This window comes from Musa acuminata, chromosome BXJ3-2 (genome assembly GCF_036884655.1).
Source record: "Musa acuminata AAA Group cultivar baxijiao chromosome BXJ3-2, Cavendish_Baxijiao_AAA, whole genome shotgun sequence".
Classification (NCBI taxonomy): Eukaryota; Viridiplantae; Streptophyta; class Magnoliopsida; order Zingiberales; family Musaceae; genus Musa; species Musa acuminata.
Genome location: NC_088350.1, coordinates 22,727,781 through 22,751,208, shown reverse-complemented (window position 1 = coordinate 22,751,208; position 23,428 = coordinate 22,727,781). Strand labels below are relative to the sequence as shown.

Genomic DNA, 23,428 nt, shown 5'->3' with positions numbered 1-23,428 from the left:
CCTATACATGTGTCTCATTACCTACAATTCCCTAACTACCATGTCATGTGCTATATATTTCATCTCATAGTCGCTATGTGAGATAGTTTGCATAGATCCATAAAAATTCAAATAATCATAGCTTTTATATCATAAAGTCAATTCATCAATAATAATAACAATAAATGCATGTAAGGAAAAATCTAAAAATAATAAGAGAAATACTTTATTTTTTGTCATCCTGATAGTTGCTATCAATTCTTCTATTTTCTTATAATAAATTAAATATTTTTATTATAAAAATAATATAATATCCTTTTCTCATCAGTTGCCCTATACTAATGAAATTTTATTTTAAACTAGGAATAACATCACATCATTAATAATTTTTTTACTAGATTTGATATTCACAACAATTGTTTCTTTTTCTTTCACTTGAACCTTACTATCATTTTTCATCTGTACTATAGATCTGATTAATCATTAAGTTTTTGAAATAAACTTTATCTTCTATCATATGATTATTGCATCCATTACCCAAAACCAAATAGATCTAAAATATTCTTTATTAGATGCTATAAAGAAAATATTTTCTTCATCCTTTTTTTTACTATTATTTTTTATAAAAATTTGCTTGATTTTTATTCCAACAATCTTTTTTAAGATGACCATATTTTTTACAATGAGAACAGAGAGGAATATTTATATTTTTATTTTTGTACCAATAATATTTTTTAATTTATCTTTTTTTAATAAAAATATTGATAGGTTTTTTTGTTACCTTCATTAGAGTTCTTTTGACACTCATTTGATTGGCCTTGTCCTCTGCCTCAAGCACTAGATCATCCACGACCTATATTATTTTGATCCTCCCTTGAGATTTGGCTTTCGAAATTTTCTTTTGGTACGATCTATTTTCATTTGATGAGCATATTATAAAGTTTTCTCTGAAGATCTATTCATATTTTTTTTTCGTGAACTAAAAACAAGACCATTAATTCATTAACATATAATATACATGAATCTTTATCTTCTTCTATAACATTAGAAATTATATCAAATTTTGAAGATAAATTCCATAAAGCTTTCTCTACTATAATTTGATCTTTTTGATTTTCACTATTAGATCTCATTTGGTTCACAATACAAAAGATATTTGAGAAAAAAACTAGCGATAGATTCAGAATATTTCATCATAAGAGTTTCGAATTTACATCGAAGAATTTGAAGCTTTAAAATTTTCACCTTGTCTATGCCTCCATACATATTTTTTAATATTTTTCAGGCTTCTATTGATATTAATGCCATCATGATTCAGAAAAATATAGACTCATCTATTACTTATTGTAGCATATAAAGGGCATTTACAGCTTTCTGCATATTTTTATTTATTTGATTTTTTTATTTTCAATAATATTATGATCCTGTAGATCATATTCAATAAAATTGTTTTTTACTAGGTTCCATAATCCTTATGAAATAAATAGAGTTCTCTTTTTAATGACTCTAATTTTTACCTTTGAAAATGGAAAGAAATTGATTAGAAACACTTACCCCAATGTTTGTCATCTTTTTATTTGTTTTTTTTCCTAGATCTACTCATCTTTTCTTCTATCTAAATCGATGTACTCTTGTTGGGTTTCTTCCAACCAGGCTTTAATATCACATTTGTTAACTTTCCCTATAACTTTAGAGAGAAGAGAACGAAGATAGTAAAAGGAACAAGGGAGACTTCCCATCTATGATGGTTTGGATTTATCGAAAACACCTATTTATATTATTCAAAAGATAGAGTATAAGTTTTTTAAAATAATAAAAAAATCTACCATATCTCATAAATCTTCTCACTCTCATCTGTTTATCTTAATCTAAATTTTTATCTTTTATTTTATTTAATTTTAACTATTTATATTATTTTTTCAAGGATATGAACATCTATCTTCTTTTTTTTTTTTTTTTTTTCTGTCGTTGTCTTTTTTATTATCGAATTGAAGTCTCAGAGACAAAAAAAAAAAAAAAAGACTGAAAGGAAAGAAAAAAGAAAGAAAGAAAATTTAACAGAAATAACAAAGACCTGAGGAAGAAATTGGCAGGAAAAATTTCACTGTCAGAACAAAATTAGCAGAAGAATATGCAATGATGGCTGTAAAGAGTAAAACTTGTTGAATAAAATAAAATGTTAAGAACATCCATATAACTATTAATCAAAGAAAAAGAGACAGGGATTAAAACAGGTACTCGGAACTCTTTGCTGGATCGCATCATCATCATCAGCGAGACATAGTAAGAATTAGGGGCTCTCCACAAGCTAATTACAAATCCATGTGTTTCCACTTGATCTTTGACCCAGCTCCTCGTAGTACGTAGCAAATTAAGATACGTAGTACTACAACAAGGATCGGCCTTCCCAATCAAACTTTTGGCATCAATCTCATGTCCCCGTCAACGGAAGAAATTTTTGGTGGCATATCATGTCACAGTATAGTTTTCAAGTTGACAGGAAATATACATTGAAAATGAAGAGATTGGTCGGATCAATTATCAAATTATTTTTTTTATGAAATATTTATAGAAATATTTTTGAGAATGTAGGGACAACTCGAATCGATTATCAAACTATTTCCCTTATAGAATATTCCTAAGAATATTCGGACAATTGTTACTAAACTACCTTATTTACAGAATATTTATAGAAATATTTTTGAAAATTCATAGGAAAACTCAAGATGGTTACAAACTATCTCCTATATAGAATATTCATGAAAATATTTTCGAGAATCCAAGATAGCTCGGATGGATTATAAATCATCCTCTCTGCATAATCTTTATAGGATATTTTGTCTCTTCAGGATCATGTATAAAAATACACTATCAACTTTAGATAAAGAGGACTCAGAGAAAAAGGAAAGGATCTTTGTACCAATTTAAGCATCGAAGGAATCAATGCTTATCCTAACTTTGATCTTTGTGCAAGTGACAGCTTAGGAGAAGACGATCTTTACTTTGAATGACTCCGCACAAACGGATCATGACCACGTCATGTTGAAAAAGATGTTAGTGATATTTTCCCCAATACAAGTTATAGTTTCACCCAAAACATTGAATCATGTGGTCCTGAATTTAGGTGGGATCCAACACCATTTTAAAGTGGGAAATTTGTGATCCTTGGACAGTCTTATCAGATCAGATCTCATCTGCTGCAGCTTGGCGTCACATTCCTACATATTAAGGAATATATATTATTTATTACATTAACATCAAAATTGACTCTACCTAATAAACCCTATGAAATGATTGCAATCGAGAATATTTATTAAGATATACAAATAAATTTGTGAAGCCCGTTGCATGCATGCTACGTATAATTCATTAATTTTTGTATGCTATTTTGAAGATAAGTGAATAGATCTATTATTTTTACTTCAAAATCTATGACCAAATAAAATATGACGTAGGTGGGTGAGAGAAGACGAATGCGATTTATCTTGATATCCTTCGACTCACCCACAGATGATAAGTATCCTAAACGACATGTCCTTTTCGACGACTGCTGTGAGCTGTCATGGAGACCATGGCAGGCCACGTTTACGATTCTTGGACACGCGGCGCGGCTGCGAATGATGATCTTAATGATAGATGATGGACTGCCCCAATGCCAAGACGCGCGAAGAGTGCAAGTATGGACCGTGAAACAGCGAACTCCCAACCGCTGCAGTCCGCACGCGGCACGTGGTTTCCGTACACTGAGACTTCGGTTAGCTGGTGGGACCCGGGCACGTGTTCTTGGTCGGCCAGCGTATTCGCGGTGGAACAGAGAAGTACGTCGGGACCGGTGTACGTAAATCGCGTGCGTAGGTCTCACTTGCGAACCGAGACTATCTCACAGGTGAGTAGGAACGGCAAGAAGTAGAATGCGACTTGATCTCTTCGAAGGGAATAGGAATCCGACAGCATGTAGAGGTTGTGGAACCCAAAAAGCACCTCTCTCTCTCTCTCTCTCTCTCTTTGCAATCTGTAAACCCGACGGCCGAGAAACGGCAAGGGAATTCCCTCCTGCGTGTCCTCCCTCCGATCCCAAACCCTCGCCTGGGGTCGTCGAGTTCCGCAAGGCGCCGCCTTTCCCTCGGTCGATCGCTCAACAGGTGTCTCTGCCGCTGGTTTCGTTGTCTCTGTCAAGTTGAACGACCTCGAGCTCTAGAGGTTTCATCTCAAGGGTTATAATCTTGGTGTCCAACTGGAAGGAAGCTCTCTCTGTTGGTCCGGGTGCTGGGCATCTCGAGTTTGAGCTGCCTCGTTATCTAGGTTTGATTCTTATGTTCGTTTGTGGCATCTTCTTTTCGCTCAGATCCAAGATTGAGATCCTCGATATTGGTTGGGGTCACAGTTAAAGTGAACAGGTTTGCTGAACTTGGTGGTGTCCCATGGCGTCCGGACCCGTAAATGAGGGGATGAACAGGGGAAGTATGTGGGAACTGGACCAGAATCTTGATCAACCCATGGATGAAGAGGCTGGCAGATTGAGAAGTATGTACAGAGAAAAGGTGTGATTCGATTGCTCTGAGGACTCAATTGTGATTTATGCAAAGGTTTTATACTCCTTTGTTGTTCTTTCTTTTGTACTTTCTGTAACGGGATAAGAAAGATAAAAGTTTCAATCATATTGATCATCTATCGTCGTTTTGCATTGGTTTTCCTTGTAGAATATTACACTTCCGAAATAATGTGCATTTTCTAGGAAATCATTTCCACCTTTTTGCATTAAATTTTAGTACATCTTGATCGAGGTTTATAATAACTGATAGGTTTTAGTCTTAATCTTTTCTTCATACTTCATGTCGAATTCATGTGAAGTTAAACGCAGGTACTTTAAACTGATCTGGGTAATTTGGCAACTACCAACTTTTCATTGTGAGGATTTACTGATCTGTTTGCCTTTTCAATCTTTTTGAGAAAAGGCTCTCATTTTCATTTTCTTTTGCGGAAAAACTGGTCTTTGGATTTTAGAGCTGCTTGTTCTTTCGGTATATGCAACAGAAAATAGAAATATTGACAATCATGGAATCAGCAGAAAGTGAGCACTTCTTTTGGATTAAGCTTTTCCTCCATCTGTTTAAGCTAATTGATGGAGAACCACCTATGTTTAGGAAGGATTTTAGAAAAGTTTATTCTAGGCAAAGAAATCAGCAAAATTGCATCAATTAGCTAGCTTAAAAACTCTTGAGAGTTGTGTGAAAAAATGAAGAGTCCTTTCGGTCTTTCTAGGTATTAATCTTTGGACTCTATTTTTGTATTAAGTGCACTTTTTTTCTTCTCATATGATAAATTTTTAAGGCTATTTAGGTCTCTCAAAGGTCATATTTTAGATTTCAAAAGGCATACAAGTTCCATATAAGTCAAAGGAGGAAGTCTAGGAGGTTGATTACTCCTAGAAATCATTGTCTTCATTGTTTATACTAAGACTTTTAAACCCTTATAAATAGTGGAGTTTGTCAACGGACGGAACAGTTCAGAATTTGAATAAAAAAGAATTCCATCTTCTCTCTTTTAATCTCTTACTCTTCTTTCTAATCTCACTCTTCTCTTTCGCTTTCTTTCTCTCTACTTCTCTTTCTGTTCGTGCTCATAATGTAGTCATCTAAGCAAATCAACGATTGTGCTGATTTTTCTTTTCTGCAGAAATCCTCAGCCATTTTGGTTATGCGACTTGCTTTTCAGAGTCTTGGTGTTGTCTTTGGAGACTTGGGCACATCACCATTGTATGTGTTCTATAATACATTTCCTCATGGGGTTGAAGATGCAGAAGATGTAATCGGAGCTCTTTCTTTGATCATATACTCGCTGACACTCATACCACTTCTTAAATATGTTTTTGTTGTTCTGAGAGCAAATGACAATGGTCAGGGTAAGCCATCATTCTGAAAATTTTAGTTATGAAGTTGAATGATCTAATACCATATGCACAACTCTATGTATTTTTACTGTATATTGCATATCAAAAATCATTTTATTTTCGAAACTGTGAAAACAGGCTTCCTAGCAGAAGTATGTGTTTAATAAAAAAAATAATGCACATAAAGTATGGACATTTTGGTTTGAAGGAAAGCTATGAAAAGATGAAAAATTTCATACAATAAGCAAAATTCAGGCACATGGGATTGGTCTTCCTTGAAAAAGTAGATGCTTGAAATGTCTAAATTCAGTGCTATATGCACAATATTGAAAATTCTTTGTAGTATTCATGTGGATACCAATCAGGTTGTAGTCTGTATGTAAATGAACATTGAAGCAAACATGTTAATACTGTCCGGTAACAGTTTTTGATTTCAGACATAACATTGATGCTGCATACATAGATGAGCAAGAGTTCTCATCGAGGTATTCTCTTTACTGAGTGTCCATTGTACTGTCAATTGTTTGTGTCCATGATTAAGTCTTAGTCCAGCTAAGTTTCTGCTCTCTACAGTTGCATCAGAGACCTTTGACACATTCCAATTAAAATGAAGTTTGAAGTACATACATCATTGTTATATGCAGGTGGCACGTTTGCTCTGTATTCCCTGCTTTGCCGCCATGCAAGAGTAAGCACCATTCCTAACCAACATAGAACTGATGAACAACTGACAACATATAGTCGTCATACATATGATGAGAGCTCAGTCGCAGCAACAGTCAAGAGATGGTTAGAGTCGCATGCCTATAAAAAGAATGCTCTTCTTATTCTTGTACTCATTGGCACTTGTATGGCAATTGGTGATGGTATTCTCACCCCTGTCATCTCAGGTGAACTCTTTTCTTTTTCTATATTTCTATTTGTTAAGGTAACTTTTCTTATATTTCTATATTCCTTCTTTTCCCTAATCATCTGCAGTATCTTGGTTCTTTCCAAACAATGTTTCATTCCATAGTTTCTCTTCCTATTCACTAAATGTGCATTCTTTACAGTAATGACCATTGGTAACTTTGTGGCTAATTGCTTTTGTGGTTCATCATCTCCTATCAAGGCATGCATCTCATGTGGCATTTTTCTCACTTCTAGACATAATTACTTTACCATCTTTTTTACAACATTTTTCATTAGTTGTTATAAAATGTTTCTTTTTTGGTGTGATAACAAGGTTTTGTTGCGGTTTCCTCGGTTTATATTGTTCTATTAATGAAAGTATGCAAGATCCACATCTTCTAAATTCATATAAAAGGAAGAAAAAGCTCTCCTGAAGTTTATTGACAGGGACACAATTTGATCAGGTGTCTCTACATCTCATCAAAGTGTCCACTGCTCATGCATAAATTATTGTTCTCCAGAGCTTATTATATCTTAAATTTTCTCTGCATAATTATTTATATGTCTGGCAAATGCTTATCTGGCCTACCAGGATGTTTGTCTCTTACATATCCGGGATTTGATCTTCTAACCTATGCAATTTATGTCATTACAGTTCTTTCTGCATCAGGCGGCATAAAGGTTAACCATCCAAAGATGAGTAATGGTATGTCTACGACCTTGAGACTGGAGTCCTTTTCTTTTTGGTTTCTATGCGCTTTTATTTGCATAGATGCATATGAGGAAACATTTTACACTCAGTTCTAAACAGATTATGGCAGGTTATCATTATGTTCCGTTATATGGGACCTAATGAATAGTTAACAAGTTCTTTTAGATTTAGTGTCTTTGTCCTTGTTGATGTCAAGGTCTGGATCATTGTGAATAATTGCCTTTTTTTTCTCCCTTAATTCCCAATGTTTCAGATGTGGTTGTGCTCGTTGCGGTGGTCATATTGATTGGTTTGTTTAGCTTGCAACACTGTGGTACTGATAAAGTTGGATGGCTTTTTGCTCCCATTGTGCTCCTCTGGTTTCTGTTGATTGGAGCTATTGGTGCTCTGAACATATGGAAATATGATAGCTCGGTCCTGAAGGCTTTTTATCCGATTTACATATACCGATATTTTAGACGACGGAAGCGTGATAGTTGGATTTCACTTGGAGGAATTTTGCTTAGCATAACAGGTTGTCTATCTTCAGACAAATAATTATGATACACATTGGTGTTATATCATGTATATTTTCAGACAATAGACAGAATCACTCTGTTCTTGGTTTTTCAGGGACAGAAGCATTATTTGCTGACCTGTGTCATTTCCCTGTCCTAGCTATTCAGGTAAACAGTAATACCATGTCATGATCATGATCAATCTAAGTTCCTCTTGCACTAATGTTGTCTTTTCGAGCAGATTTCTTTCACTCTGATTGTGTTCCCTTGTCTTCTTTTGGCATACACTGGGCAAGCTGCGTACATAATTCATCACAATGGGCACGTCTCTGATGCATTCTATCGATCCATTCCAGGTTCTTTCTGACTCTTCTAGTATGCATTTCTTCGATTACTTTTCCTAGTGATGACATTTCTTTTCTCTTGTTCTAGATGGCGTGTACTGGCCCATGTTTATTGTTGCAACAGCAGCAGCAATTGTCGCCAGCCAAGCCACCATATCTGCCACATTTTCCATAATCAAGCAAGCCCATGCACTTGGTTGTTTTCCAAGGGTCAAAGTTGTGCACACATCAAAGAATTTTCTTGGTCAGATATATATCCCAGATATTAATTGGGTCCTTATGATTCTTTGCATAGCGGTAACTGTTGGATTCAAAAATCAAAGTCAGATTGGAAACGCATATGGTAAGCAAGCTTGATTGATCTTGATAACCTGTGCCATATGTGCATCTCAAAGAACAGAGATAGATGTTGTCAAATGATAATGGTGCCACAATACGAGCACAGTGAGCATGTTCATTTCTCATGACTGCCTGGAATGTGGAACCGATTGCTGCCAAAAGTTACTGAACGACTGTTTGCTTTCTTTTGATAACAGGAACTGCAGTGGTGATAGTTATGGTGGTGACTACGTTTCTGATGATCCCAATTATGCTGTTGGTCTGGCGAAGCCATTGGATCCTTGTCTCCATCTTCACCACTCTATCCCTGTCGGTGGAGCTCCCCTACTTGTCCGCCGTGCTGTTTAAGATAGATCAAGGTGGCTGGGTACCTCTCGTCATTGCTGCAGCATTCCTCGTCGTCATGTATGTTTGGCATTATTGCACGGTCAAGCGATACGAGCTTGAGGTGCACAGCAGAGTCTCCATGGCATGGATGTTCGGCCTCGGCCCCAGCCTGGGCTTAGTCCGGGTTCCCGGGATAGGTTTTGTGTACACGGAGCTAGCCAGTGGCGTCCCCCACATCTTCTCCCACTTCATCACCAACCTTCCTGCTATCCACTCCGTCGTCGTCTTCATCTGCATCAAGTACCTCCCGGTCTATACCGTGCCACTCGAAGAGCGGTTCTTGGTGAAGCGGATAGGGCCAAAGAGCTTCCACATGTTCCGTTGCGTCACCAGATATGGATACAAGGATCTCCACAAGAAAGACGACGACTTTGAGAAGATGCTCTTTGACAGTCTGTCCCTCTTTGTTCGACTGGAGAGCATGATGGAAGGATACTCGGATTCGGATGAGAACTGCCTACAAGCTACACAGGTAACAGACAAATCCATAGCTTTAACAGCAGCGAGGGAGAATGGAAATTGTCACCATCTTATCGTACCTGCTCAATCTCCATGTCGAGGGAACAACAGTATAGTGAGATCGTCAGGGCAAACTAGCAACACGACGAGTGATGAATTGGAGTTCTTGAACAGGTGTAAGGAAGCCGGGGTGGTGCACATACTTGGGAATACAATTGTGAGGGCACGTAGGAACTCTGGGATCGTGAACAAGATTGCTGTTGATTACATCTATGCTTTCCTTAGGAGGGTGTGCAGGGAAAATAGTGTGATCTTTAATGTTCCCCATGAGAGCCTATTGAATGTAGGACAGATGTTTTATGTATAGCTCATGTTCCCAGTAAATAAGGCTATATATTCTTTTGCATGTGTTACTTATTTAACTTGTAAGTGTTCTTGATATCAAGTATCAAGTCTTATCAAGATCAACACATTTTAGGTACCTCAATGATAGATGTTGCATTAGCTATGTTGAATAGAGGTTAAAGAGCTCTTATATAAGAGTTCTTCAACCTTTGCCAACCCAATAACTAAGTATTGAATGTGAGTTCCAAAAGCATGGTTTTCTTCTACTTGAGCTGAGGTCTTAATTCTTTTCTTCAAGTGTTACTCCTTACTGGCTATAATATAAAGAGAAGTGCACTTATTCTATTATACAATTGAGTGACAAAACTCTACTACACACTTTGGCTTGTTCTCTTGCTTTCGCCCTTTTTTAAGAAAATTACATTAATTGGCAATCTCATCCCTAACGAGAGTTCTTGACTTTCTAATTCTATCACAACTATAGTCTGTGTTGATTCACGCAAAACAAAGCTTACGTTGGCACCTCGAAAACTCTCCCATAAGCATTAGTGAGAGAGTACAAGTCCCAACAGTTATTTCTTGGCTTGACATCATAGAAAAAGGTTATTGGCTTTATGAAGATTATGGCTTTCTGTCTTCAGCGCTTAGTAAAGTAGAGTTCCTATTCTGGTCGAGTGCTAACGCTTACTACATATGCTATGAGTGAGGAACCTAATAGCATTGCTTCCCTTTTGCTTCGTGACTCACTTAACTTTAAGAATAGCTTATTTCCTTTTAGCTTGAAAGCTCATTTAGTGCTGCACCACGACTTTCACGTACAGGACTATCTTATGTAGCTCAAATGCATTGAAACTATTGATAGGACATCTCATATAAGAACTTAGAACAATTATCTTTTTACGAATTAATAAGTTTTCTTCAAGTTCATAAATAAAGACTTGCAAAAAAAAGGAAAAGATCAATCTATAAAATAAGAATTACAAATTAAGCTTGCACTTGAGAATAAAGATGAATGTCTCTTGGAGGTCTTGGACAAAAACGAAGATGTGATAGCAATCAAATCGATGAATCCCAAAAGAACGAAGATGATGGGGTCTAAGCAAAGCTATGGACGTGACTAAACTGAGCTCTAATATATATATATATATATATATATATATATATAGTCATTATGTTTCTTCATGTTATTATCATCCTAATAATCGGTGAGAAAAGTAATTTAGCTGAAAAAGAAGAAAAGAACGGAAATCCTATTCAATCACATGATATTATAATATGAACAAATCATATATGTGTGAAAAAAAAAATTATCAAAATGAATATAAATGATAAACATCACATTTGGTGATTTGACCAATAAAAGATAAAGGTCAAATCTTCCTTGAACCTAATAATGATAAGGAATTATGAATTTCATCTATAAATATTTTTTTCTAACTTAATAGTATAATAATATATAAATAAGAAGATCAATGATTGACGACCATGTTCACCCTTACGTTTTCTCACTTCATTCAAATCGATGCTTTAGTGTAGCACCAATTTCGACGACTCTTTATAGATTTGATTTTCTATATCCTGGACTCAAGAAAGAAATTTTACAGCTCCACTATTTTGTGCTACTACTAATCAGATAAATTCATACAAAGCAAAAGAAAACAAAAAAGTGTTTTTAATACCAAAGTCGTTATGACATCAGCAAGTTTTTTTTTTTTTAGAAAAGATTTCCATTACTCCATTATTATATAATAAGGTGGTGGAATTTGATCAACAACATCCAAAGGTGGTTTAAGGCAAGTGATGAGGGGTTTAATATGTGATTGATTGTAAATCCAAGCAATCTTGTCTTTCCAAGGCTACAGGCTGACTTCCTTTTTCTCTTGCAGTTTCTATCAGCTCATAATCAAACTGCTGACAAAAACCAAAAACTTCGATTATTGATAGGGAATTGAATCTCAGCATGAGAGGAGCACGTTCGCACGGCTTTTCCATAAAGAGGTCCCTGCATCAATCAGACTTTGCTAAAATGTGGTCGAAATTGCATTCCTAGTTCGTAAAGGAGAGGACACCACTTGGAGATTCCATGATTATCAACTCTGAATTATACTTCAAAAGCATATGTATTAGCTGTAAAGCCTCTCTAACTGACGATAGGTTAGACATGAACAACGAAAGGAAAGAGAAAACTCAACTAGTTATTCATGGTCCCACGATTACTATACATATAAAGTAAGATGGCACTTTTCAATTCTTTTACTGTTATCAATGAGTCTAGCAAAATAATAGACAATCTAAAAGGTAAAACATGTTAATTTACTAAATAAAACATGTGCATAAGTACAAGTTCTAACTAAAAGAAATACACACCTATATAATATATCTAAAAGTTATATACATATAAATGTCCATAGGTTATCGTTTATATCTATATTGGCATAGGCTCATACATGCTCACTTTCGGTATTAATATCTTTACCTACAAAATAGAATCTATGGTGAGTAATTACTTAATAAGTATAAGTTTTTATAGGTTTATTTAGGTGAGCAAGCATCATGTTATATTATAATATTTTAAAATCATTGACAAAATATATTTAATGATAAACCCTTCGTCTTATAACTTTTTTTTGTAAGCATTACCCTACAACATAGCATATGCAAAATAAAGAGATAAAATTCTATATCAAAATAGTTCAAAATACTTATATGCATGCATATGTAGGAAACATAACATGCCATAGTATATACATGTATTGCACGTCATAATATATCTATACACTCTCACACTGTGTGTGCGCGAGCGCGCGTGAACATGCATGTGCGGATCTCAATTCATATATTTATGTGTTTATAAAATATATATTCATTTTTATGATCACTATTTTATAGTGAATTAAATTTATATTTACCTTATTTAATTCAAAAATAAATATATCAATTAAAGATTATATTTCTTAATGATCAAGTATGCTAGAGAGTGGTACGCCTATTAAATTAGAAGCCTAGGGTCATAAGACATCTTAATTTATTGATTTATAATAATTTATAATAATTTTATAAATTTTTTTGATAAAATCTCTAATAAAATAGATTATACTCAACCTAAAATGTATCAAAATTTCACCATAGTAGTTAGTATCACGTGAACTATTACATAATTTTGTGAAAATATTTTATGTTACTATTTTAGTTGACCAAATAAACTTAAATTATCATAAAATTTTATAAAAAAATAGAAGACAAACTAAATACACATAATTTTTTTTAGCTTAAAATAGAATTATTTGGAGGCTATAGTACCTTCTTAATTTACTTATTTTATTCTGTTGAAATTAGGTTGAGATTATCTGAACTTATAAACTTTATATATTGGTGCACAAAGTTGGTATTCACTTATTTTCAAATCTCATAGAACTCTAAGGAAATCTTTTAAAATATATCAAAAGAATAAAGTCTAATCATATCTCTAAGTATATCAATTCAACTCAAATAAAACTTATTCTCAGAAAATAAGAGATTTTAAGTATCACGGATTGAGACACCTATAACTCTATGCATTAATCTCAAACTGAAGTCATACTAGAGGACTTAGACTATAGGAGATTTATATAAAATATATCTAAAAATTAAATATTAATTTAAATCTAGGTTACTCAAAAGTAGATAAAAATATTAGTATATAATTTATAAAATTAAAATCTTAGGTATAGTAAGGAAAGAATTTGAGTTTTTCTTCTCTTAACAATTCTTAAGGATGGAGTACCTAGCTTTCATGAGAAAAGCTAAGAGAATAACCAAAGAATAAGAGAAAAAGTTCTAGGCTATAAGTTTGTAAAGATGATGAGATTAAAATAAAATAGAGTTATTTAAAAAATTACTTTGAGTTCTAGGGTTTAATCTCATTGGTCCTTGTTTTAAGTTTTTTTTTACTAATATAATTATAAGGTTGCAGCATAACACTTCTCTTTAATTTATATTTTTTATTTAATTTTTTGTTGCTTCATTTATGCATTAGTAACTTATTATCCTCTATTACGTGATATTTAAAACTTAAAATTTATTACTTTAATTATGTTCAGACTTATTTAAGCATTGAGATTCACTTAAGGTTAATTATAATTCAGCCACAACTTTTAGTCACCATAAACATGCCTATTACCATAACTTAATCTTATACTCAAATATACTTGTACGCTTAAGCTTGTTGCGTCAAAGGACCATATCTTTTTTTGCTGTAAAAAAATGTTTAAAGTAAATATTTGATTCTTATATATTCTCAACTAATATTTCATAAAATATTGTGAATAATATTTTTGGAAATCATATACTTCAACTTTAATGTCGAAAATATGAGCATATCTTTATCATATTTGTGAAGTATAAACATCGTAAGATGATAATATATACATATTATTTATATCTTTATCGATAGATGAGTTGTAATTTAATTTGTGTGAGACTCAGACATTATAGATAGAGAACGTTTGATAAAAAAATCGAGCCTCAACAAAATTTATTAGAAATATAATAATGAACTTATACTTAATGACAGGCAAATATACAGTTAAAGATAATTATGAACCCCTAATTAACCCTATATTATTAGTAGAAAGAAGCTCCACTATAATAGACCCTTTCATGTCCTAACAAAGTAATTGTGGAATTCATAAAAGAAAATCATATGAAAGAGTTATTTCTTTTATAATTTAGTAATTTCTTTTATAATCCAGAGAGTAGTATTCTTCTTAAGTTCTAGAGTTGAAATAAGAAATAAAAATATAGAGTTAGTGACATACTTGTCTGAGGGTGGCAGAGGACAATTAATATTTTGTTAGAGAACTGTCAACTTCAAATATTTCAATTAAAAGAATATTTATACAGAATAGAAGAAGGCTTCTCTATAGGAGAGAGTGAAGGGGTTTGATTAGATAGCTGCCCAGTCATAGGTAGTGGAGGGCTGATTACTTCCTTAATTCTTATTATCGATGCCTACAATAATAAAAAGAAGGGTTTTTCATTGAGATATGATGCTATGCTTTCCATTGTTTTAGTGGAAGTGCTACCCGAATTCTCATGATACTTAAATTAGGAGAATCCCTTAAATAGCCCAGAAGAGGATTCTTTCGTAAATAGATTCGATCGTTTCGTTTAGGTTAAGGTCTGCTCGCTCCATTCCATTCTCTCCAATAATAGATAAATAAAAGATACTCTACTCAAAACATTCACAACATTTCTCCACCCATAAAATAAAGAAAAAATCATTGACGATTTATATTAGATTAATTCGATCTTTCATTCGTATCGAAAAACAAAGAGGCTTTGATCTATAATCCTATGAGTATCAAATCAATCGAGTCTATGAAATAGGACACTAATCTCTACGAGAATAATTATTTTATTTTTTTCTACTGAATTATTATTGATCTTCACTCTCATTACTTAATTTTTCTTTTAGTGAGATTATTGACTTTGACACTTTCTCTTCCATACACTAAACAAAATGATTGTTTTTCACGTTTGATCTATGCTTATTTTTCCTCGCCCTCTCGAATCTTCCTTGAGTTGACGTCCTTGAGACATCTACGAATGGATCTGCTTCAGGCACTGCTACACCGATGGAAAGCACCAGACACTGATTGATGCCATTCGATCAAATAGAGAAGCAAATCCGTGAAGAAAGGGACTGGATTGTTGTTGAGATTCAATTCGAAGAAAAGAAGATATTGTTTACGAGGAATAACTTATACTAATTCTCATTAAGAGACACTTCATCAATTACATAATGCCCGTCCCCAAGAAGTTAGGACGATCCTCTGTACCTGTCTCTGTAGGATTCAGGATCCAGGATCCAGGATCCGACCTCAGGTCATTGCATGGAGAAGTACTGTGAGTAGGAATTCCTGTTCGCTGTTTCTGGAGCCCCAGCCGAGCCACCTAACCGCCTCCAAACACCATATCTCCTCTGGACGGCGCTACCCGCCGTGCGCATTTCTGTCGCCCGCTTGTTCTTCCTGGTTCAATAAGTTCGTACCCCAGTCTTACCTGCTTTGTGATTGGCTGATGCTTCGGGCCCCACACGCAGGATGGTTAAGGCGGCATATGAGAATGGCGCGGAAGAGCATCGACGTCACCGCCCACCTGACAGAGCGAGAGAAAGTCGCCGAATCACCTTCTGCTCTCCCACATTTACGCCATTTCGTTCGCCTTTAGGGCTTTTTCACTTTGCGAGAGAGAAGGGAAGGTCTCCGATGGCGTTCTCAACCATCCTCGGATCCGCGATTGCTTCCCCTCTGGGTCTTCCAAGGTCCGATCGATCTCCCCCCGAATTATCTTATTTGGCGATCCTTCTTTTTTTATTGGTCCATTTTCGATCCATTTTACGTGGATTCACTGGGAAACTGACGGTTATGGCATCTCCGTTCCATTTCCAGTTCGATCGAGTCTTTGCTAAATGGTCTCTGTATTCATCACTCATGCTCTGTAATTGACTCGACGATTCCAAGTTTTGCGTTCACTGTCTTTTCTTGCTCATCCGGAGTCTTAACTCGGCTCAGATTTCTTCAGACTTTTTCGGTTCTGCCCTCAGCTCCGTGGAAGCTTGCTCGTCCCCGTTAAGTAGTGATTAGCAGCTATGTGTTTAGTGATCTGAAGTATGACTTTGCTAAACGAGCATCCATCTTTCGACTTTTTGCGAATCGTGCAGGAACTGTGATGCTAGGAGAAATATTCAGCCAGATAAAGCGACAGTGACTGAAGCTCCTCCTTTACTTAAAAGTAATCCTTTTCGGGAGAAGTTAAAAATAGAATAGGAGTCACTTATGTCTCTGCTTGTAACTTGCTTATGGTGAGGGCTTTTTTATGGCGTTGGCTTCTATACTTGCTTTCTATAGGTTCTAAAAGTGGGAGAAAGACAAAGATTGGCATAAATGGTGAGTTCCCTTACAACCTTTCTCATTGCACTGTTCAGTTTGTTCATATTTTATGAATTGTATGTGATCGATGCTATTGCTTGTCACATATTTTTATGATGGCAAATAGTCCTTTGTCTTTACTTGCATCTACCGAAGGATATTGATGTTGGGTCGAGCCCACATATGTGGGTTTGGATAAATTGGGCCATTTGAACTCAAATTAAAGAAATTAAAAAGTAAGAGTCAGTTAGGGTGCACAGTGAACAGCAAGTGTGTGCACAGCGTGTGGCGGCGTATAGAGAAAAGAGGAGAGAGAGATAGAGAGAGAAAATAAAGCTTTTTTTTTCTGTTTGACGATCGGTAGTCAAACATTGTCAGATTTGACCCAAATTTTATGTGGAGAATCCTTACAGTAAACTCTACAATCCTAACGGTGTTTATCTATAGTTTACCCTCTCTAAGGTACTTTCCTGTTATATTCACTCTGTGAGACCTAGAATTCTCTATTGAGGAGATCCATCAATATGTTAGAGTCAAGATCTATGTTCTTGATGTTATTCTAATCCTCTAGTTATTATAGAGAAGACCTACTGTAAACCTGTTATTATTATTATTGATAGTGAAAGTTTGAGGTGGACTACGGTCTCGTGGTTTTTCTCATATTGAGTTTTCCACGTTAAAAGATTTGGTCTCACTGTGTGATTGATTATTTGCTCTATTGTTTATGCTGTGCTGGTTGATATTTTCATTTCGATATCAAATTGGTATTTTGATGAGAAATCCATTTTGATACACAAAGAGGGAAAAGAAAATCTACTTCTTTGAATGCTAAAGAGGCAACAATACGTGATCTGGTCCATTGTTGTAAAGGCTGGATTACCCTATTTTGATCTACAGCAGGCATCACATCCTGCATAACTTTTAACTCCATATTTGAGAGCCATTTAGCTTATATTAATCACTGCTTTTCCTAAGACATTTGATGGTGACTTATTGTTTATGCACTGTTATTCTGGTGTGCATATTTCTTAGTAGTCTGTGTGTATATATGATTCTGATGTTAGCTGCCGAAATATGTTGTTATCTAAAAGTTTTTCTCCACTGTTCACTTAAATGGAATGTCCAATTATATAGACCAGGACTAGCAGAAAAATGCATGCCTTATCTAATTTCACCCTTTTATATCCTAGATAGCTGTACAGTGTAGAAGAATATACTAATATAGTACACTAGTTTTGAATAAGCTTTTGAGAGCATGCTCTTAGTCAAAACGGTTGGTTAGATAAGCGCTGACATTTTGTGTATATCAGGATACTCAAAAGTCAATGGACTACCAAAGAGTTTAAAAGTGCCAAACTAGTGCAATCTGTGTCTGTAACATTTTCCTGTGCAAGATTGCTATGTGCTAGATTTTGTAAAGATTAAGGTCCTTTCATAGGAATGGTTATCCAAGTTGTTCAGGATATTTAAACTATACGAGTGCACCTTTCTTTGCCTTAAATTTGTATATTTACAATATCTTTAATGATTTAAGATTTATTTATTTTATCGAAGCTAAATGTAACTGTATCTTGCAAGTTATTACATTATAGGTTTTGGGCGTACTGGAAGGCTTGTAATGCGCATGGCAACAACCAGAGATGACATTGAAGTAGTAGCTGTTCATGGCCCCTTCATTGATGCCAAGTATATGGTAGGAAACTCACATTATAGGTTTTGGGCATATTGGAAGGCTTGTGATGCACATAGTAACAACCAGAGATGACATTGAAGCAGTATCTGTTAATGATCCCTTCATTGATGCCAAGTATATGGTAGGAAACTGGGAATCTTTATTAATATTATTCACATAATGATACTCATAATTTGCATAGAACTAAAATTTCCTTGCTTTTTATTAAGTAAATCAATAAGGATAAAAGTATCTTTTATGCCAATAGTACAAGTAATATTGTGCTATAACTTTTGATGATTTTTTTTAAAATTTCTAGTTGCATAAATTTGTAATCACCTGTTAATTTAGATTGTTTCAATTATTTATAGCGTACCTGATTATAAGTTGTATCTAGGCTTTAACTAGTCAGTAATCCTCGTAGTACTTAGTTTAGCTAGAACTTACCACTTGTTAGATGAATGATATTAACTATAGTAAACCAAGAGAAGGCCCCAGTGAAACAGTTATGTCAAAGGATTATCCAACTATATTTACTTGATTATTTTTATGGACTACTTGTATCTGGTATTAATGGAAGTTGAAATTATCAACGGAATCCTTCTGTTGTGTACACACTTTACTGCCTTGATGACTGTGCCAACTTATCTTGGTCTAAATGAACACCCATGCAAATGGAAAATAATTGGTATTTATATGTATGATTATATGGGCTCCAACGATTTTGATTCTAGAGAAATATATCTTATAGCTAAGATCGGTTCACAAATTAAATCAATTTTCAAGCAAAAGTATTCAGTGAGTAAATTAAACAATTAACAAAGAGGAGCAACCACTGAGATGCATGGAATTCTGATTTCTCTAAGGTCCTCCAGTTAAATTTCAGTCTGATAATAAATGCTGGTACATTTCACCTTTCTCAAACCAAATCATCAACCATCTAGTGTTTTTAGGTGTTTGTTTACTTAATTAATATCTTAAATATACTTGTAGTTTGAATCCTTGTTATATTGATTTTTCATTTGGAAGTGCTTTTGTCTACTCTAGATCATACCTATCTGCTCATTTACACAAAATGGTTCTTACTATTTCTTCCATCTTTTTTAAAATAATGATCATATCACTTTCGCTGGGCATACATGTTTAATTATGATTCAACTCATGGAATCTTTAAGGGAACCAAGAAGGTTTTGGATGAATCCAACTTAGAGATCAATGGTAAAAGGATTGCAGTCACAAGCAAAAGGTATTGCAATTATATTTAAATTTTAGCAGCATGTAAATTTGTATTGGATATCTTGATGGTATTTGCAGTATACTCTTTTGCCTCTTTCTTTAATTGTTGCGCATTGAATCAATATATCTACATATGTTTGGATGGATGTACGAGCACATGAATATAAGGTTTGGATTGCTATACGTCATCTGATTAGCCTATTATCTGAAACTTTTTCTTTACCATTTTGTGCTACATTTATTAAGAGACACTATCTGCAATGGAGGAGCTAAACTGAATTTGCAGGTTTATTTCTGTTTGTTTTGTGATATAGAGAAAAATTACTGTTTGTTTTGATTTAATAGTGGAATTCAAGTTTTACCAACTTTGCTCCATATTTTGCTTATACATGAATACTTTCTGTTTGAAGTAACAAATGACTAAATGCACCCTTCTACCAGAAATCCAGCTGATATCCCATGGGGGTAATTTTGGGGCTGAATTTGTTGTTGAATCTTCTGGTGTTTTTACAACAATGGAAAAGGCATCAGCTCACTTGAAGGCATGCTGCATCTTTTTCATATGCTCAATTATTGCATTTAGCTTTTCTTTTTATGTCTATGAAAATGTTAGGGGCTACCTCTTAAATGTTTCTGCAGGGTGGTGCAAAAAACGTGACAATATCAGCTCCATCTGCTGATGCACCCATGTTTGCGGTTGGTGTAAATGAGAACACAAAAAAGCCAAGCATGAATATTGTTTCTAATGCAAGCTGAACAACAAACTGTCTTGCTCCTCTAGCCAAGGTTGTTGCTTGAATTTATTGTTTTATCAATCATGTGTCTTTTTCTCCTCTGATTGCCCGGCATGACCTGCAGTGTCATAACTGTTAGAGACATGTGGTACTTTATAGTTTATAATTATGCTTGTCCCCTACCATCTGACCTTTTAGGATTTTCTAGTGTGCTTTGCCTCTCCTTCTGTCTTTTCGGATCCCAAGTTTCATAGAACGTGGAACATCGCTATGCCACTACATGATTGACCATTTCATATCTTGTAGGTTGTCCATGAGGAGTTTGGCATTGCTGAAGGCCTTATGACCACTGTTCATGCAACAACAGGTTTCTTCTTTTACATCAACTGTAGATGAAATAGGAACACATTTTCCAGAATATGTTTTGCAAGTTTGCTATTGCATTTATCATCATATCATATTGTTTATACTGTTCTTTTAATTTAGTTTGGCTCGTTCTGTTTCAGCAACACAGAAGACTGTTGATGGCCCTTCAATGAAAGATTGGCGCGGGCTCTGTGGGGCTGGACAGAACATCATCCCCAGACTGGTGCAGCAAAGGTGAGGTTGAAATGATATGTGAGACACTATGTGCTTCTGATTTATCTAAATGAAAATGATTTTATCCTGGATTATAGACTTTTGGAAAAGTACTTCCAGAACTGAATGGGAAGCTCACTGGGATGGCTTTCAGAGTTTCTACACCTAATGTTTCTGTTGTGGACTTAACTTGCTGACTTGAGAAAAGTGCATCATATGATGGTGTAAAAGCAGCAATTAAGTGTGCAAATCTTTCCCTTGTCTCACTTATATTCCATATATTTTCTTGGCTGATATATTGAGATGTGTGCTACAGGAGTCTGCTTTGCCTCTTATCCTTTTGAATTAACCTTATAGCTATTTTCTGTTGTATCTCTTGTCGTGTTTGATTTTTGTCTCTACCACATTGCAGTTCACTGAAACTACGTGAAGATTGATGAAGCTTTTGTTTTTCTATGATGCATGCCTATTCTTTGATTATCATTCAGGTGTGCCTCAGAGGGTTCACCGAAGGGCATTCTTGGCTTCACCGATGAAGACGATGTCTCCAATGACTTCATTGGTGACTCAGGGTAAGTTTGTTTCGGCATGTAATTTACAACTAGGAGAGGTACTGCATGATCGTATGGATTATATTCTGTTCATTTGTTTAAGGTTGGTACTGGATTGAATGCCTCTTCCATGAAGCTAGTCTCATGGTATGATAACTAAGTGGGGTTACAAGTTAGAATCCACTACACCTATCCATTTTTCTTTCAATATTAGAAATTTTCACCTGATACTTGAAATTTTCACTTCAGTAACTGGGTGCTGGACCTCATCGAACACATTGCTCTAGTGAGTGCCAAACACTGAAATGTGCTGAGGAACTACCTAGAGAGATGGTACCGCTTCCCAAGGCTTGGAGTTTTTCAACTGTATAATTGATGCAATTTTGATGCCACTCATTTGTGATTTGTTCCTAGTATTGAAAATAAAATGTGGCTAATGTCGACCTTATTTCCATCGCTACAATCTTTATGAGTTGACAAAGAAGGAGAACAAAAAAAAAGATAAATAGGAGTTCTGATTGCAATATACATCTGAAGTCTGATGTGTTTTCTGTTGCTCTGTATAATAATAATCTGAAGCCTGATTATTATTATACTCAATCTGCGGCTGAAGGGGTAATGGTGAACTGTTTCATCTTCTGTGAGTGGCAAAGGTTTCGGTCCAATCCATCACCATGTTGTCATGATATTTACTCTTGGCAGGAATCCAGCAGTAGGGGATGGCGAGGTGTACAGTATGGAGTGATCCTCCGTAGCAGCCACGGTCGAAGCTGAAACGCGAGTTTGTAATGGAAGCACCGAGTCCACTTCTACAGGTCAAGGCAGATGGTTTAGCACTACTGTTCCAGTGGAGTTCCTATGTTGCTTGTACCACCACACGGTTAGAGTTATTGCCTACTGACATGGCGCCAATTCCTTGTGCATGGTTTTGGAAATCTGCTCTTCTTTTTTTGTCTCCAGTTAAGCGTTTTGTGAGTCAGATAATGTGATGCAAACCAGAGAGGTCGTCTCTCGGAGGCCGTGCCTCGAGAAATAGGTGTGATAGCTCTCCTTTACTCCATGATAGGTTAGACTAACTCGAGTTCTACCTGCTGCCGCACTTAAAAGATAGCTGACCTCTGTCATCCAACCATCTAAACCAAGTCTACCTTTTCCCAGGAAATAATGCGTCAACATAAGAGACATCACATCTTTGCAGGTACTGCAATCTCCATCCTCGGGTGGAGGAGGAGGCGAGTGGTCGTCACTTGAAAAGCTTCTCGGTTGGGGATGGGGATGGGGATGGGGATGGCGATGGGGATGGGCTGTCCCCCAGCTGAAGAAACAATGGGTGGAGGAGCAACCATGTGAACTCCTGGCGATGTCTTGTGGCAGCAGCTGCTTCATTGTGAAGTCAGAGGGTCCTTCAAAACCGAAGGGGTGGCAAACACTTGATGACGAAAGTCTTTGGGATGATATGATTTTTGTGTGTTTTTTCGACCATTTATATATATATATATATATATATATATATATATAAATATAATTCATTCAACCTACAAATAAGATAGAAAATTCCTCATTTCCATTTAATCTCAACCTACAATCCATTCTTAGTATTTAATGGGGGAAGAAGAATAAGCCATGCAGGATAGTAGAGAAAAGGTACAAAGAAATAGTAGTGGGGTTTGTGAATCGCATAAGATAAAGCCACCAATTCGTCCACTCCCCTTCCCAAACAAAAATAGCGTGACATGACAAAGCTATTCTTAAAATCATCCCATTATTCCATATATTACATTTATATGTAAATGCATAATTGCTCTTCTGGTTGGGCCCATCATCTTCTCTCTTGCCTTTCTTTACTCATTTCTCTATTGTTCCCCTGTCTTCATCTCTTTAATCTTGTCACCTTCCTCTATA

General features: G+C 35.3%; 2 protein-coding genes and 1 pseudogene across 4 annotated transcripts; all 3 read left to right on the top strand.

The window, feature by feature from the left end:
- The first annotated feature begins 3,887 nt into the window (after positions 1–3,887).
- On the top strand, positions 3,888–9,904 carry LOC135631946 (probable potassium transporter 11). Of its 3 annotated transcripts, none has more exons than XM_065140116.1 (10): positions 3,888–4,281; positions 4,377–4,520; positions 5,656–5,881; positions 6,514–6,759; positions 7,416–7,466; positions 7,726–7,986; positions 8,085–8,137; positions 8,211–8,325; positions 8,402–8,656; positions 8,850–9,904. In XM_065140116.1, exons 2-10 carry the CDS (start codon positions 4,401–4,403, stop codon positions 9,863–9,865), a joined length of 2,343 nt encoding a protein of 780 aa, XP_064996188.1. In that variant the 5' UTR covers positions 3,888–4,281; positions 4,377–4,400; the 3' UTR covers positions 9,866–9,904. The 3 variants fall into 3 exon arrangements, with proteins under 3 accessions (XP_064996188.1, XP_064996187.1, XP_064996189.1); XM_065140115.1 differs by having other exon boundaries at positions 4,364–4,520; XM_065140117.1 differs by lacking the exons at positions 3,888–4,281; positions 4,377–4,520; positions 5,656–5,881 and adding an exon at positions 5,890–6,354.
- A 6,101-nt stretch (positions 9,905–16,005) lies between these two features.
- LOC108951157 (glyceraldehyde-3-phosphate dehydrogenase GAPCP2, chloroplastic-like) lies at positions 16,006–18,574 on the top strand. The gene is made up of 4 exons (XM_018822057.2): positions 16,006–16,147; positions 16,547–16,617; positions 16,734–16,772; positions 18,347–18,574. The coding sequence occupies exons 1-4, from the start codon at positions 16,092–16,094 to the stop codon at positions 18,517–18,519; spliced, it is 339 nt and encodes a 112-aa protein (XP_018677602.2). The 5' UTR covers positions 16,006–16,091; the 3' UTR covers positions 18,520–18,574.
- A 626-nt stretch (positions 18,575–19,200) lies between these two features.
- Positions 19,201–22,845, top strand: LOC135631520 (glyceraldehyde-3-phosphate dehydrogenase GAPCP1, chloroplastic-like; annotated as a pseudogene).
- The last annotated feature ends 583 nt before the right edge of the window (positions 22,846–23,428 follow it).

Bases quoted from the DNA above. Each gene is read 5' to 3' on its own strand.
- LOC108951157 (XM_018822057.2), top strand. From the start codon at position 16,092: ATGGCGTTCTCAACCATCCTCGGATCCGCGATTGCTTCCCCTCTGGGT. The intron at 16,148-16,546 runs GTCCGATCGATC...CGAATCGTGCAG, and splicing joins TCCCCTCTGGGTCTTCCAAG to GAACTGTGATGCTAGGAGAA. The intron at 16,618-16,733 runs GTAATCCTTTTC...TGCTTTCTATAG, and splicing joins AGCTCCTCCTTTACTTAAAA to GTTCTAAAAGTGGGAGAAAG.
- LOC135631946 (XM_065140116.1), top strand. From the start codon at position 4,401: ATGGCGTCCGGACCCGTAAATGAGGGGATGAACAGGGGAAGTATGTGG. The intron at 6,760-7,415 runs GTGAACTCTTTT...ATGTCATTACAG, and splicing joins TCTCACCCCTGTCATCTCAG to TTCTTTCTGCATCAGGCGGC. The intron at 8,657-8,849 runs GTAAGCAAGCTT...TTTTGATAACAG, and splicing joins TCAGATTGGAAACGCATATG to GAACTGCAGTGGTGATAGTT.